This window comes from Notolepis coatsorum (genome assembly GCF_963971535.1).
Source record: "Notolepis coatsorum genome assembly, chromosome: 12".
NCBI classification, from domain to species: domain Eukaryota; kingdom Metazoa; phylum Chordata; class Actinopteri; order Aulopiformes; family Paralepididae; genus Notolepis; species Notolepis coatsorum.
Window position 1 is genome coordinate 126072253 of NC_140176.1, and position 17185 is coordinate 126089437.

General features: G+C 44.3%; 1 protein-coding gene across 1 annotated transcript in view; it reads left to right on the forward strand.

Annotated features, from left to right (window-relative positions):
- Positions 1 to 17185, forward strand: part of LOC311238043 (double C2-like domain-containing protein beta) — a gene marked incomplete at both ends in the record, with an annotated part of 231909 nt that overhangs the window by 175642 nt on the left and 39082 nt on the right. Inside the window, one exon of the mRNA XM_084326007.1 lies at positions 15666 to 15740. Coding sequence (XP_084182133.1) covers positions 15666 to 15740 — 75 coding nt within the window. The remainder of the gene's footprint in view (positions 1 to 15665; positions 15741 to 17185) is intronic.

Sequence of the window (17185 nt, forward strand, 5' to 3'; positions counted from 1 at the left end):
AATGTTCTAGAATGTTTGATTATGACATCATACCATGACATCCAGTGATGGGAATAACAGCGTTATTATTAACGGCGTTACTAACAGCATTAGTTTTTTCAGTAACGAGTAATCTCGTATTTAATGTTGCCCAGTTGTGGCCTGTTGAGGGGCAATACATATCAAAAGTTCCAAAACATCTATTGTGTTTGTATTTGTATGATCCACTATATAATAGTGATGTGCATCTCCATCACTGAGGCCGATGCGATGCGCATCTCGATACGGTGCCAACGATAAGATACATTAACGATACATTTGAAGCACCGGGCGATGCGATACGATTCACCCCCTGTTGAGATACGATACGATTCGATACGATTTTATTCAACATAATGCGATTCGGGGCGATACGATGCGATTCAACACAATGCAAAATAATGATACAATTTTATGGTATGACAGAGGGTTTGGTTGTATTCCTTATATGCAGCTTATATTATTATTAAAAATAAAATAATCGACTGTAAGACAATTTATATAAAAACTCTTGGGTGCCTAAGAAGACTTTTGCATAGTACTGTGTTTTGTATCCACTTTAGCTAAAAACACACACACACAATGTACATACACACTACTGAGACAATAATAATCACACACAAAGGGATAGCAGACTTAATGATTTTATAATATTTCAGATAATGAAATTAAATGTTTATCATCAACTATCCAATTAAGTATTTATATTGTAACGTTTGGCCACTTTAAATCATTGAACAGAGAGAGAAAGAGAGAGAGAGAGAGAGAGAGAGAGAGAGAGAGAGAGAGAGAGAGAGGAGTTTGAGCGTTATGATGCTCCGTAGCTGAGAGAGAGAGAGCGAGAGAGCGTGTTTGAGCGTTAGCCATGTTGATCAATTCTATTCATGTCTCCTCCTCGACTTCCACTGTTTGTTGTTGATAACTGTGACGCGGCTCTTGCCTTCTGTAGTAGCGAAGCAATAGTATTAGTCTATTTGCCAACACAATGAACCCGGAAATTTTGGAACCACCAAACTTTTATGATAGATATGGATAGTATGGGTCACCAGCACTTAGAAACTGCCGGATGCTAAGTTTAACATGTTGGGCAATTTTTTTTATTTGCATAATTAGCATACATTTGTTTAATCACCTAAATGGACAAATCTCGGAAAGTACTTGATCAATTTCAACAATGTTGGAGTGGTTTTGGGCGTTATTCGGGATGCTGAATCCATTGATGATACTCAAGAGTTTCGAAATTGCAATATTTACTGGAATTTACCAAATTTCTACTAATTTTGGTGCAATATTTGTGCATTTTCAGTCAATTAGAAAGTTTTAGAGGACACTGAAATTATTACATTTGGACAGCACAGACATTATGTATTCACAATATCTCTACTGACCCCAAATAGTTCATATGGTAATGTCATATTGTCATAGTACAGTAGATAGGCAGGTGTATAAAGATTGCGTTGTCAAGACAAAGACTCAGATGTGAAGGGCATCCGCTCTTTTATTTACTACCTGTAACGTTACAGCAAGGAAAAACACAAACTGGTCAAACTGTGTACAATAACATAGCTTAATAAAACAGAAATAACAAAAGAAAGATATTTACATTACTCAAGCATATAGGCCACAACATAACAATATGTGCTTCCTCCTACTGCATAGTAGTAGATAATTACTTCTCACTCAGAAAGTGGCTACCGTGTTCAGAACTCTGAATCCACATCATCAAACTCCTCATCATCAAACTCCTCCCCACTGTCTTCATCTTCCTCTGAATTTACTTTAATGTCATCACTTATGGTCTTCAGTTTTGGAGCTCTGTTATCATCACTGCGATCTTGCACAGCATTGTATGCTGACCAGTCCAGGGGAAGAGGGGAAGAGTGGAGCTGCGAGAGCCAAGTAGCATCCTTCTTCTGTGCTCTTGACACACTGCGTGATGGCATCTTGGATAGCATCAGTTCTTGGGACTTCTTTCAGAGCTGGTGGTGTCATCTTCTTGGGGCCTGTGTAATGTTCGATCACAAAACTGCTCTTGTGAGCCAGACAGAGTTTCCCAGCGTCAAGCTTTGTCAGACGAGGTAGTTTTAGTGACATGACCCCACCACCAGGAGTGGCTCCTCCAGGGAACAGAATACCTGCAGGATTCTGCACAAACTGAGTGGCCATGGCATGAGTCGTGCGGCAACCGTTCAGTGTGAAGACCACAAGGTCAAAATTGTCACCCCAACTGTGGATGGGGCCAATCTGCCTCTCCAAGCCAACTGTGCGCAGATACTTATCTGGGTACTCTGAAGCATATTTGGCAGCTGACTTCCGGAACCGTATGACTTCATCATAGGTGGTGACAATGCCATGCTCGTTAAGATTCTTGACCAGCTCTGCGCTACCATATTTATGGTGGAGTCTTACGGCAAGCCCCAGGGTTGTCTGATTCCAGCTCCCACTGATGTGCTGCTGGATGCACTGAGCGAGTGTAAGTGATGGTTTGGTCACTTTTCCTTCCTTTGATACCAGACAGGAGACAAACTTCAAAGGGGATGGACTTGTGGCTTATATGATCTTGTCATGCTGGAAGCTTCCACGGTCATATTCACGGTGCAAGGGAATATTCTGCACCTCAGCTTGCACTCTCTTCACAAGCTTGGTGATAAATTCATCAGCAGCAGTGGTTTTATCTCGTTTTACCAGTTTGAGTGACATACTCATGGAATGTCTAAAATCAACAATAGTCTGGCACACTTCCACCCTCATGACAGCTACAGCATCACCATAAAAGTCACACAAGTTAGATAGCATCCTCTTACTGCAGAGGTGCCCGGAGTTGGCTACATATATATCATGTAACTCTGACACTGTCCAGGTTGATGACTTGTCTGCATTCATGTGGTCAATGACAGCAGCTAAATAGCTATCAAACGGTCTGCACTGGGAACTTGCACTTGAGGAAACTCTCTTGAAGTCATCGTAGCACTTGGTGGGATACTGGGCATCAGTTGCATGCAGGTCCAGGACGGCATTTACCCGTAGAGCCACTTCCTCAGCCCATTGATCCTGGCGCTCATCACATTTAGACTAGATGATGTTTTTGAAGGATGGCATTCCTGGTCTCTCAACAGTCCGGCATTGTTTCACTGGCTTCCATCTATCAGGGTGTTTGGTGTCTTTGGGTTTGCAAATGATACCACAAAACAGACATTGTTTAGAAAAGTCAAAGGCATGAGAACGAGACATACGTTTCCCTAGCTGACCATCAGATGAGCTGAACTTGCGTTTGGTTGCCTTTCTAGACTTAGAGGTATATGAGCTATAACATGATTTGTGACAAACTACAGAGGCTGACACACCATGGGTAGCAATGATGTTCGATAAGTTGTAGCTGAATCGTCAAGCTCTTCACTCTTCTGAAGCAAAGCTGTAATGCCTTTTGGTCCAGCTGTCTTGAAGTCATTGTCCTTGCCGTCACAGGGCTTGAATAGGCATTTCTTCCTTGACATGTCAATCTGAAATTAACAAAAGAAGAATGCACTATTTGTACCCTCCGTCTCTGCACTACCACACACTCTACATTACAGAGCAATATGGATACATTGCCAGAATGTACATTTCGGACAGGCTGTTCACTATTCCAATGAAAACATGTATTTCCCATGTTATTGGTATCCTACATGATCTTGACTGGTATTTGCATTACCTTTTGGGTCTCTTTATCTGCCTCAGATCTTCTATCACACAATTCTACATTAAGGAGAGCAAAAGCACCATATGAATACTCTATACAATATTTAGAATCAAACTTGATGCTTCTCTGTGTGACAAGGGATAGAGCCTGGTGACGCGAGGCTAGGTAATAATCACACATTCATGTCATTAGGGGTATAACGATTCATTGATGCATCGAAATGCATCGATTCTAATGTGACGATTCAACTGCATCGATTTGAAAATGTTAGACTCGATTATAATCAAAAAAATATATATATATTTAAAAAAACTTCTTTTTTTTGTGTATTGTTTTTGTTGACCTATAGTCCATTCATGCTGAGTGAATCAGTTCCCTCAGCCACATTTGTGTATTCAACATTTTTGGGGGAATTAACTGATAGAAAATTAATCGAATCGAATCGTGGTCAAATGAAGAGATTTCATGATGCATTGAATCGTTGCCTGAAGAATCGTAATCGAATCTAATCGTTGTGAGGTCGAATCGTTACACCCCTACATGACATACATTGCTAACATAGCTAACTAGCTATGCATTAACATTAGTTACCGTCAGGTGGCTAACGTTAACCCTAAGAGCTAGCTTACTGTAGCTTACTGTAGAGCTAGCTTACTGTAGCTTACTGTAGTAAGCTAGCTCTTAGGGTTAACGTTAGCCATCTGACAGCTTGTGATCATATTATATTCAGTGTTTGTTATTGGATAGTAAAACCACAGTTTGTGTATCTGTTTCTATTTTCTCAACGTACTTGCATTGAAACAACAATCCTTGAAAATCAGGGGTCTGTATTTGCTGCAGATGCAGTTGCTCGTTGCCACAGTAGGAATGAAATCATGGTGCAAATTAGCCACTACTCACTTGGAAGTTTTGCGTTAACGATTAGCGCACTGAAGTCTCAGTCAAGGCTAGGAACTGGGGTTCTGAGGACCTTTGATAAGGTAACAGTTACATAAAAAAATTCAGTAGAATAGTTTCTAGTTGTGGCAGCAAACTGCTCCGCTGCCACGTGGACTCATGGCAGAGCTCAACTGCAGCAGTTACCCCAGTAACCAAGCATAAGCACCTAGAGTACCCCATTAGGCGCTCTACAAATTAAAGTTATTATTATTATTATCATTCTGTTTACAATTGAACTTTCCATGAAAATGATCTATAAATTCAGCATCTTCTGAAACATTTATAAACAGAAAATTAATTAAAAATGGCACCAAAATCAGTAGAAATTTGGTAAATTCCAGTAAATATTGCAATTTTGAAACTTTTTTCTTCTCTTAAGTATCATAAATGGATTCAGCATCCTGAATAACCCCCAAAACAACTCCAACATTGTTGAAATTGATCAAGTAGTTTCTGAGATTTGTCCATTTAGGCGATTATGGAAATTAATGCTAATTATGCAAATAAAAAAAGTTGCCCAACATTTACAACTTAGCATCTGGCAGTTTCTGAGTGCTGGGGACCCGTACTATCCATATCCATCATAAAACTTTGGTGGTTCCGAAATTTCCGGGTTCACAATGGGGCTCTATGGGATGGCAAATAGACTATATCTGCTGTGTGCAGTCACAGTGAACTGCTGACAGAAGTGGATGAGAGGAAATTATATGAATGCATCGGTTTTGACCGATGCAAAGACGCTACAACAAGATGCATCGCGAGTTCAGCCTGGATTGTAGCCGATGCGGTCCACCGGTGCACTCGCATCGTGAACGTTTATGCCGGCGCACCGATGCAAATCGATGAATCGTCACATCACTACTATATAAACATAGTAATTATAATATCTACATACATGGCATTTGATTGGACGCTAGTCTCACTTTGTCCCACAGCAACATTAAAATAGTTTAGATTTGTGTATGTTGTTTATGTAAAACATTTACTTGAAAGTAACGCAATAGTTATTTTCTGAAGTAACTAGTTACTTTTATAATTTGTAACTGAGTAAGTAATTTAGTTACTTTTTGGAAGAAGTAACTAGTAACTGTAACTATTTACTTTTTTAAAGTAACTTGCCCAACACTGGTCATGACACACCAATTACATAATCCATAATGTGTAAGAAACTAACATATTCCAGTTAACGGTATATTTTTTTAATGATTCGTTACGACGAAATCAATACTTCCATTTGTAAAAATTACGTTAACTATTGAGGATAGTATTCCTGCCTGCGGGACCAATATTATTATATGACAGCCCCGCCCCCATTCACTAACCAACCAATCAATGCTACGCAACATCAACGCAACGGTTGTTCAGATTAGATTTGGGTGAAAGGTACGCGACATCCTCGCAACACACTCTACAACACCCTCTGCAACATCTGCAACCATGTTGTGGTGCAGTCGCGTCGCAGTTGCTGTAGCATGTAGAGCCCTTAAGTCAAGTATGCTGGAGTGAGGCGCGGACGGAAGTTTATTCTTTCTTTGTGGCCCGGTACCAAATGTTCCACCGCCCGGTACTGCAGACCTTTTTGGATCTATAAACAATGTCTGATGTGTAAAAAATTTAATATGTAAAAAATATAAATCAAAAAATCAAAAAGCATGAGAGGTTGGGCGGCTCTCACAAGTGGACTGGCCCACCAGGAACATCACCAGGGCAGTGGAACATAAATACACAAGGGGGTGATGACTAACAGGGCAGTGGAACATAAATACACAAGGGGGTAATGACTAACAGGGCAGTGGAACATAAATACACAAGGGGGTAATGACTAACAGGGCAGTGGAACATAAATACACAAGGGGGTAATGACTAACAGGGCAGTGGAACATAAATACACAAGGGGGTAATGACTAACAGGGCAGTGGAACATAAATACACAAGGGGGTGATGACTAACAGGGCAGTGGAACATAAATACACAAGGGGTAATGACTAACAGGGCAGTGGAACATAAATACACAAGGGGGTAATGACTAACAGGGCAGTGGAACATAAATACACAAGGGGGTAATGACTAACAGGGCAGTGGAACATAAATACACAAGGGGTAATGACTAACAGGGCAGTGGAACATAAATACACAAGGGGGTGATGACTAACAGGGCAGTGGAACATAAATACACAAGGGGTAATGACTAACAGGGCAGTGGAACATAAATACACAAGGGGGTAATGACTAACAGGGCAGTGGAACATAAATACACAAGGGGTAATGACTAACAGGGCAGTGGAACATAAATACACAAGGGGGTAATGACTAACAGGGCAGTGGAACATAAATACACAAGGGGGTAATGACTAACAGGGCAGTGGAACATAAATACACAAGGGGTAATGACTAACAGGGCAGTGGAACATAAATACACAAGGGGGTAATGACTAACAGGGCAGTGGAACATAAATACACAAGGGGGTAATGACTAACAGGGCAGTGGAACATAAATACACAAGGGGGTGATGACTAACAGGGCAGTGGAACATAAATACACAAGGGGGTAATGACTAACAGGGCAGTGGAACATAAATACACAAGGGGTAATGACTAACAGGGCAGTGGAACATAAATACACAAGGGGGTAATGACTAACAGGGCAGTGGAACATAAATACACAAGGGGTAATGACTAACAGGGCAGTGGAACATAAATACACAAGGGGGTAATGACTAACAGGGCAGTGGAACATAAATACACAAGGGGGTAATGACTAACAGGGCAGTGGAACATAAATACACAAGGGGTAATGACTAACAGGGCAGTGGAACATAAATACACAAGGGGGTAATGACTAACAGGGCAGTGGAACATAAATACACAAGGGGGTAATGACTAACAGGGCAGTGGAACATAAATACACAAGGGGGTGATGACTAACAGGGCAGTGGAACATAAATACACAAGGGGGTGATGACTAACAGGGCAGTGGAACATAAATACACAAGGGGTAATGACTAACAGGGCAGTGGAACATAAATACACAAGGGGTAATGACTAACAGGGCAGTGGAACATAAATACACAAGGGGTAATGACTAACAGGGCAGTGGAACATAAATACACAAGGGGGTAATGACTAACAGGGCAGTGGAACATAAATACACAAGGGGGTAATGACTAACAGGGCAGTGGAACATAAATACACAAGGGGGTGATGACTAACAGGGCAGTGGAACATAAATACACAAGGGGGTAATGACTAACAGGGCAGTGGAACATAAATACACAAGGGGGTAATGACTAACAGGGCAGTGGAACATAAATACACAAGGGGGTGATGACTAACAGGGCAGTGGAACATAAATACACAAGGGGGTAATGACTAACAGGGCAGTGGAACATAAATACACAAGGGGGTGATGACTAACAGGGCAGTGGAACATAAATACACAAGGGGGTGATGACTAACAGGGCAGTGGAACATAAATACACAAGGGGGTGATGACTAACAGGGCAGTGGAACATAAATACACAAGGGGTAATGACTAACAGGGGCAGTGGAACATAAATACACAAGGGGGTAATGACTAACAGGGCAGTGGAACATAAATACACAAGGGGGTAATGACTAACAGGGCAGTGGAACATAAATACACAAGGGGGTAATGACTAACAGGACAGTGGAACATAAATACACAAGGGGGTAATGACGAACAGGACAGTGGAACATAAATACACAAGGGGGTAATGACTAACAGGGCAGTGGAACATAAATGCACAAGGGGGTAATGACTAACAGGACAGTGGAACATAAATACACAAGGGGGTAATGACTAACAGGGCAGTGGAACATAAATACACAAGGGGGTAATGACGAACAGGACAGTGGAACATAAATACACAAGGGGGTAATGACTAACAGGACAGTGGAACATAAATACACAAGGGGGTAATGACTAACAGGACAGTGGAACATAAATACACAAGGGGGTAATGACTAACAGGGCAGTGGAACATAAATACACAAGGGGGTAATGACTAACAGGGCAGTGGAACATAAATACACAAGGGGGTAATGACTAACAGGGCAGTGGAACATAAATACACAAGGGGGTAATGACTAACAGGGGCAGTGGAACATAAATACACAAGGGGGTAATGACGAACAGGACAGTGGAACATAAATACACAAGGGGGTAATGACTAACAGGGCAGTGGAACATAAATACACAAGGGGTAATGACTAACAGGACAGTGGAACATAAATACACAAGGGGGTAATGACTAACAGGGCAGTGGAACATAAATACACAAGGGGGTAATGACTAACAGGGCAGTGGAACATAAATACACAAGGGGGTGATGACTAACAGGGCAGTGGAACATAAATACACAAGGGGGTAATGACTAACAGGGCAGTGGAACATAAATACACAAGGGGGTAATGACTAACAGGACAGTGGAACATAAATACACAAGGGGGTAATGACTAACAGGGCAGTGGAACATAAATACACAAGGGGGTAATGACTAACAGGGCAGTGGAACATAAATACACAAGGGGGTAAAGACGAACAGGACAGTGGAACATAAATACACAAGGGGGTAATGACGAACAGGACAGTGGAACATAAATACACAAGGGGGTAATGACTAACAGGGCAGTGGAACATAAATACACAACGGGGTAATGACTAACAGGGCAGTGGAACATAAATACACAAGGGGGTAATGACTAACAGGGCAGTGGAACATAAATACACAAGGGGGTAATGACTAACAGGGCAGTGGAACATAAATACACAAGGGGGTAATGACTAACAGGGCAGTGGAACATAAATACACAAGGGGGTGATGACTAACAGGGGCAGTGGAACATAAATACACAAGGGGTAATGACTAACAGGGCAGTGGAACATAAATACACAAGGGTGTAATGACTAACAGGGGCAGTGGAACATAAATACACAAGGGGGTAATGACTAACAGGGCAGTGGAACATAAATACACAAGGGGGTAATGACTAACAGGGGCAGTGGAACATAAATACACAAGGGGGTAATGACTAACAGGGGCAGTGGAACATAAATACACAAGGGTGTAATGACTAACAGGGGCAGTGGAACATAAATACACAAGGGGGTAATGACTAACAGGGCAGTGGAACATAAATACACAAGGGGGTAATGACTAACAGTGGCAGTGGAACATAAATACACAAGGGGGAATGACTAACAGGGGCAGTGGTACATAAATACACAAGGGGGTAATGACTAACAGGGCAGTGGAACATAAATACACAAGGGGGTAATGACTAACAGGGCAGTGGAACATAAATACACAAGGGGGTAATGACTAACAGGGGCAGTGGAACATAAATACACAGGGGGGTAATGACTAACAGAAAACAGTTGGGGGCGATTACTGACCAGGGACACAGGGAGAGACACAGGGGGAGGGAGAGAAGAGGGAGACAAGAGGGAGAGAAGAGGGAGAGACGAGGGAGACAAGAGGGAGACAAGAGGGAGATAAGAGGGAGACAAGAGAGAGACAAGAGGGAGACAAGAGGGAGACAAGAGGGAGACAAGAGGGAGAGACGAGGGAGACAAGAGGGAGACAAGAGGGAGACAAGAGGGAGACAAGAGGGAGACAAGAGGGAGAGAAGAGGGAGACAAGAGGGAGACAAGAGGGAGACAAGAGAGAGACAAGAGGGAGACAAGAGGGAGACAAGAGGGAGACAAGAGGGAGACAAGAGGGAGACAAGAGAGAGACAAGAGGGAGACAAGAGGGAGAGAAGATAGAGACAAGAGAGAGACAAGAGGGAGAGACAAGAGGGAGACAAGAGGGAGACAAGAGGGAGACAAGAGGGAGACAAGAGGGAGACAAGAGGGAGACAAGAGGGAGACAAGAGGGAGACAAGAGGGAGACAAGAGGGAGACAATAGGGAGAGACAAGAGGGAGACAAGAGGGAGAGACAAGATGGAGAGACAAGAGAGAGACAAGAGAGAGACAAGAGAGAGACAAGAGGGAGAGACGAGGGAGACAAGAGGGAGAGACAAGAGGGAGAGACAAGAGAGAGACAAGAGGGAGACAAGAGGGAGACAAGAGGGAGACAAGAGGGAGAGACGAGGGAGACAAGAGGGAGACAAGAGGGAGACAAGAGGGAGACAAGAGGGAGACAAGAGGGAGACAAGAGGGAGAGACAAGAGGGAGACAAGAGGGAGAGAAGAGGGAGAGACAAGAGGGAGAGAAGAGGGAGAGACAAGAGGGAGACAAGAGGGAGAGACAAGAGGGAGACAAGAGGGAGACAAGAGGGAGACAAGAGGGAGACAAGAGGGAGAGAAGAGGGAGAGAAGATGGAGAGACAAGAGGGAGACAAGATGGAGACAAGAGGGAGACAAGAGAGAGACAAGAGAGAGACAAGAGGGAGACAAGAGGGAGACAAGAGGGAGACAAGAGGGAGAGACAAGAGGGAGACAAGAGGGAGACAAGAGGGAGACAAGAGGGAGACAAGAGGGAGACAAGAGAGAGACAAGAGGGAGAGACAAGAGGGAGACAAGAGGGAGACAAGAGGGAGACAAGAGGGAGAGACAAGAGAGAGACAAGAGGGAGACAAGAGGGAGACAAGAGGGAGACAAGAGGGAGACAAGAGGGAGACAAGAGGGAGAGACAAGAGAGAGACAAGAGGGAGACAAGAGAGAGACAAGAGGGAGACAAGAGGGAGAGACGAGGGAGACAAGAGAGAGACAAGAGGGAGAGACAAGAGGGAGACAAGAGGGAGACAAGCGGGAGACAAGAGGGAGACAAGAGAGAGACAAGAGGGAGAGACAAGAGGGAGACAAGAGGGAGACAAGAGGGAGACAAGAGGGAGACAAGAGAGAGACAAGAGAGAGAGACAAGAGGGAGACAAGAGGGAGACAAGAGGGAGACAAGAGGGAGACAAGAGGGAGACAAGAGAGAGACAAGAGGGAGAGAAGAGAGAGACAAGAGGGAGACAAGAGGGAGACAAGAGGGAGACAAGAGGGAGAGACAAGAGGGAGACAAGAGAGAGACAAGAGAGAGACAAGAGGGAGACAAGAGGGAGACAAGAGAGAGACAAGAGGGAGACAAGAGGGAGACAAGAGAGAGACAAGAGGGAGACAAGAGGGAGAGACAAGAGAGAGACAAGAGAGAGACAAGAGGGAGACAAGAGGGAGAGAAGAGGGAGAGACAAGAGGGAGACAAGAGGGAGACAAGAGGGAGAGACAAGAGGGAGACAAGAGGGAGACAAGAGGGAGACAAGAGGGAGACAAGAGGGAGAGAAGAGAGAGAGAAGAGGGAGACAAGAGGGAGACAAGAGAGAGACAAGAGAGAGACAAGAGGGAGACAAGAGGGAGACAAGAGGGAGACAAGAGAGAGACAAGAGGGAGACAAGAGGGAGACAAGGGGGAGACAAGAGGGAGACAAGAGAGAGACAAGAGGGAGACAAGAGGGAGACAAGAGGGAGACAAGAGGGAGACAAGAGAGAGACAAGAGGGAGACAAGAGGGAGACAAGAGAGAGACAAGAGAGAGACAAGAGAGAGACAAGAGAGAGACAAGAGAGAGACAAGAAGGAGACAAGAGGGAGACAAGAGAGAGACAAGAGGGAGACAAGAGGGAGACAAGAGGGAGACAAGAGGGAGACAAGAGGGAGAGACAAGAGGGAGACAAGAGGGAGAGAAGAGAGAGACAAGAGAGAGACAAGAGGGAGACAAGAGGGAGACAAGATGGAGACAAGAGAGAGACAAGAGAGAGACAAGAGGGAGAGAAGAGGGAGACAAGAGGGAGAGACAAGAGGGAGACAAGAGGGAGACAAGAGGGAGAGACAAGAGGGAGACAAGAGGGAGACAAGAGGGAGACAAGAGGGAGACAAGAGGGAGAGAAGAGAGAGAGAAGAGGGAGACAAGAGGGAGACAAGAGAGAGACAAGAGAGAGACAAGAGGGAGACAAGAGGGAGACAAGAGGGAGACAAGAGAGAGACAAGAGGGAGACAAGAGGGAGACAAGAGGGAGACAAGAGGGAGACAAGAGAGAGACAAGAGGGAGACAAGAGGGAGACAAGAGGGAGACAAGAGGGAGACAAGAGAGAGACAAGAGGGAGACAAGAGGGAGACAAGAGAGAGACAAGAGAGAGACAAGAGGGAGACAAGAGAGAGACAAGAGAGAGACAAGAGGGAGACAAGAGGGAGACAAGAGAGAGACAAGAGGGAGACAAGAGGGAGACAAGAGGGAGACAAGAGGGAGACAAGAGGGAGAGACAAGAGGGAGACAAGAGGGAGAGAAGAGAGAGACAAGAGAGAGACAAGAGGGAGACAAGAGGGAGACAAGATGGAGACAAGAGAGAGACAAGAGAGAGACAAGAGGGAGAGAAGAGGGAGACAAGAGGGAGACAAGAGAGAGACAAGAGGGAGACAAGAGGGAGAGAAGAGGGAGACAAGAGGGAGACAAGAGGGAGACAAGAGGGAGACAAGAGAGAGACAAGAGAGAGACAAGAGAGAGACAAGAGAGAGACAAGAGAGAGACAAGAGATAGACAAGAGGGAGACAAGAGGGAGACAAGAGAGAGACAAGAGGGATACAAGAGAGAGACAAGATGGAGACAAGAGGGAGACAAGAGGGAGAGACAAGATGGAGACAAGAGGGAGACAAGAGGGAGACAATAGGGAGACAAGAGAGAGACAATAGAGAGACAAGAGGGAGAGAAGAGAGAGACAAGAGGGAGACAAGAGAGAGACAAGATGGAGACAAGAGGGAGACAAGAGGGAGACAAGAGGGAGAGACAAGAGGGAGACAAGAGGGAGACAAGAGGGAGAGAAGAGGGAGACAAGAGGGAGACAAGAGGGAGACAAGAGGGAGACAAGAGGGAGACAAGAGGGAGACAAGAGAGAGACAATAGAGAGACAAGAGGGAGACAAGAGGGAGACAAGAGGGAGACAAGAGGGAGACAAGAGAGAGACAAGAGGGAGAGACAAGAGAGAGACAAAAGGGAGACAAGAGGGAGACAAGAGGGAGACAAGAGGGAGACAAGAGGGAGACAAGAGGGAGACAAGAGGGAGAGAAGAGAGAGACAAGAGGGAGACAAGAGGGAGACAAGAGGGAGACAAGAGGGAGACAAGAGGGATACAAGAGAGAGACAAGAGAGAGACAAGAGGGAGAGACAAGAGGGAGACAAGAGGGAGACAAGAGAGAGACAAGAGAGAGACAAGAGAGAGACAAGAGGGAGAGACAAGAGAGAGACAAGAGGGATACAAGAGAGAGACAAGAGGGAGAGACAAGAGAGAGACAAGAGAGAGACAAGAGGGAGACAAGAGAGAGACAAGAGGGAGACAATAGAGAGACAAGAGGGAGACAAGAGGGAGAGAAGAGAGAGACAAGAGGGAGACAAGAGGGAGAGAAGAGAGAGACAAGAGGGAGACAATAGAGAGACAAGAGGGAGACAAGAGGGAGAGAAGAGGGAGAGAAGAGAGAGACAAGAGGGAGACAAGAGGGAGACAAGAGGGAGAGAAGAGAGAGACAAGAGAGAGACAAGAGGGAGACAAGAGGGAGACAAGAGGGAGACAAGAGAGATACAAGAGGGAGACAAGAGGGAGACAAGAGGGAGACAAGAGAGAGACAAGAGAGAGACAAGAGGGAGACAAGAGGGAGACAAGAGGGAGACAAGATGGAGAGAAGAGAGAGACAAGAGGGAGACAAGAGGGAGACAAGATGGAGAGAAGAGAGAGACAAGAGGGAGACAAGAGGGAGACAAGAGAGAGACAAGAGAGAGACAAGAGGGAGACAAGAGGGAGACAAGATGGAGAGAAGAGAGAGACAAGAGGGAGACAAGAGGGAGACAAGAGAGAGACAAGAGGGATACAAGAGGGAGACAAGAGGGAGACAAGAGGGAGACAAGAGAGAGACAAGAGGGAGAGAAGAGAGAGACAAGAGGGAGACAAGAGGGAGAGACAAGAGAGAGACAAGAGGGAGAGAAGAGAGAGACAAGAGGGCGACAAGAGAGAGAGAAGAGAGAGACAAGAGGGAGACAAGAGGGAGACAAGAGGGAGACAAGAGGGAGACAAGAGGGAGAGACAAGAGAGAGACAAGAGGGAGAGAAGAGAGAGACAAGAGGGCGACAAGAGAGAGAGAAGAGAGAGACAAGAGGGAGACAAGAGAGAGACAAGAGGGAGAGACAAGAGGGAGACAAGAGGGAGACAAGAGGGAGAGACGAGGGAGACAAGAGGGAGACAAGAGGGAGACAAGAGGGAGACAAGAGGGAGAGAAGAGAGAGACAAGAGGGAGACAAGAGGGATACGAGAGAGAGACAAGAGGGAGACAAGAGGGAGACAAGAGGGAGACAAGAGGGAGACAAGAGGGAGACAAGAGGGAGACAAGAGGGAGACAAGAGGGAGACAAGAGGGAGACAAGAGGGAGAGAAGAGAGAGACAAGAGGGAGACAAGAGGGAGACAATAGGGAGAGAAGAGGGAGACAAGAGGGAGAGACGAGGGAGACAAGAGGGAGACAAGAGGGAGAGAAGAGAGAGACAAGAGGGAGACAAGAGGGAGACAATAGGGAGAGAAGAGGGAGACAAGAGGGAGAGACGAGGGAGACAAGAGGGAGACAAGAGGGAGAGAAGAGAGAGACAAGAGGGAGACAAGAGAGAGACAAGAGGGAGACAAGAGGGAGACAAGAGGGAGAGAAGAGAGAGACAAGAGGGAGACAAGAGGGATACGAGAGAGAGACAAGAGGGAGACAAGAGGGAGACAAGAGGGAGACAAGAGGGAGACAAGAGGGAGACAATAGGGAGAGAAGAGGGAGACAAGAGGGAGACAAGAGGGAGACAAGAGAGAGAGAGAAGAGAGCAGGAAGGAAGTCACAACCGGGACAGGAAGTCACAACCGGGACAGGAAGTCACAACCGGGACAGGAAGTCACAACCGGGACAGGAAGTCACAACCGGAAGAGACAGTCTCTCTGAAGCTGCCATAGCTTGTATCTAAAGAGCATGTTCACATGTGGACCTAAATGAGCTGCTTTTCTCTCCTGCAGGGTCTCAAACCCATGGACTTCAATGGCTTATCAGACCCTTACGTCAAGCTGCATCTACTGCCTGGAGCCTGCAAGGTGAGAGAGAGAGCCTGCTAGTATATAGAGCTGTTAGTATATAGAGCTGTTAGTATATAGAGCTGTTAGTATATAGAGCCTGTTAGTATATAGAGCCTGTTAGTATATAGAGCTGTTAGTATATAGAGCCTGTTAGTATATAGAGCCTGTTAGTATATAGAGCTGTTAGTATATAGAGCATGTTAGTATATAGAGCCTGTTAGTTTATAGAGCTGTTAGTATATAGAGCCTGTTAGTATATAGAGCATGTTAGTATATAGAGCTGTTAGTATATAGAGCTGTTAGTATATAGAGCGGTTAGTATATAGAGCCTGTTAGTATATAGAGCTGTTAGTATATAGAGCCTGTTAGTATATAGAGCTGTTAGTATATAGAGCTGTTAGTATATAGAGCTGTTAGTATATAGAGCTGTTAGTATATAGAGCTGTTAGTATATAGAGCTGTTAGTATATAGAGCTGTTAGTATATAGAGCCTGTTAGTATATAGAGCTGTTAGTATATAGAGCTGTTAGTATATAGAGCTGTTAGTATATAGAGCCTGTTAGTATATAGAGCTGTTAGTATATAGAGCTGTTAGTATATAGAGCTGTTAGTATATAGAGCCTGTTAGTATATAGAGCCTGTTAGTATATAGAGCCTGTTAGTATATAGAGCCTGTTAGTGTATAGAGCTGTTAGTATATAGAGCTGTTAGTATATAGAGCCTGTTAGTATATAGAGCCTGTTAGTGTATAGAGCTGTTAGTATATAGAGCCTGTTAGTATATAGAGCCTGTTAGTATATAGAGCATGTTAGTATATAGAGCTGTTAGTATATAGAGCTGTTAGTATATAGAGCTGTTAGTATATAGAGCTGTTAGTATATAGAGCATGTTAGTATATAGAGCTGTTAGTATATAGAGCCTGTTAGTATATAGAGCCTGTTAGTATATAGAGCATGTTAGTATATAGAGCTGTTAGTATATAGAGCTGTTAGTATATAGAGCCTGTTAGTATATAGAGCATGTTAGTGTATAGAGCTGTTAGTATATAGAGCTGTTAGTATATAGAGCTGTTAGTATATAGAGCTGTTAGTATATAGAGCCTGTTAGTGTATAGAGCTGTTAGTATATAGAGCTGTTAGTATATAGAGCCTGCTAGTATATAGAGCTGTTAGTATATAGAGCCTGTTAGTATATAGAGCTGTTAGTATATAGAGCTTTTAGTATATAGAGCTGTTTGTATATAGAGCTGTTAGTATATAGAGCCTGTTAGTATATAGAGCCTGTTAGTATATAGAGCTGTTAGTATATAGAGCATGTTAGTATATAGAGCTGTTAGTATATAGAGCATGTTAGTATATAGAGCTGTTAGTATATAGAGCTGTTAGTATATAGAGCTGTTAGTATATAGAGCTGTTAGTATATAGAGCTGTTAGTATATAGAGCCTGTTAGTATATATAGCTGT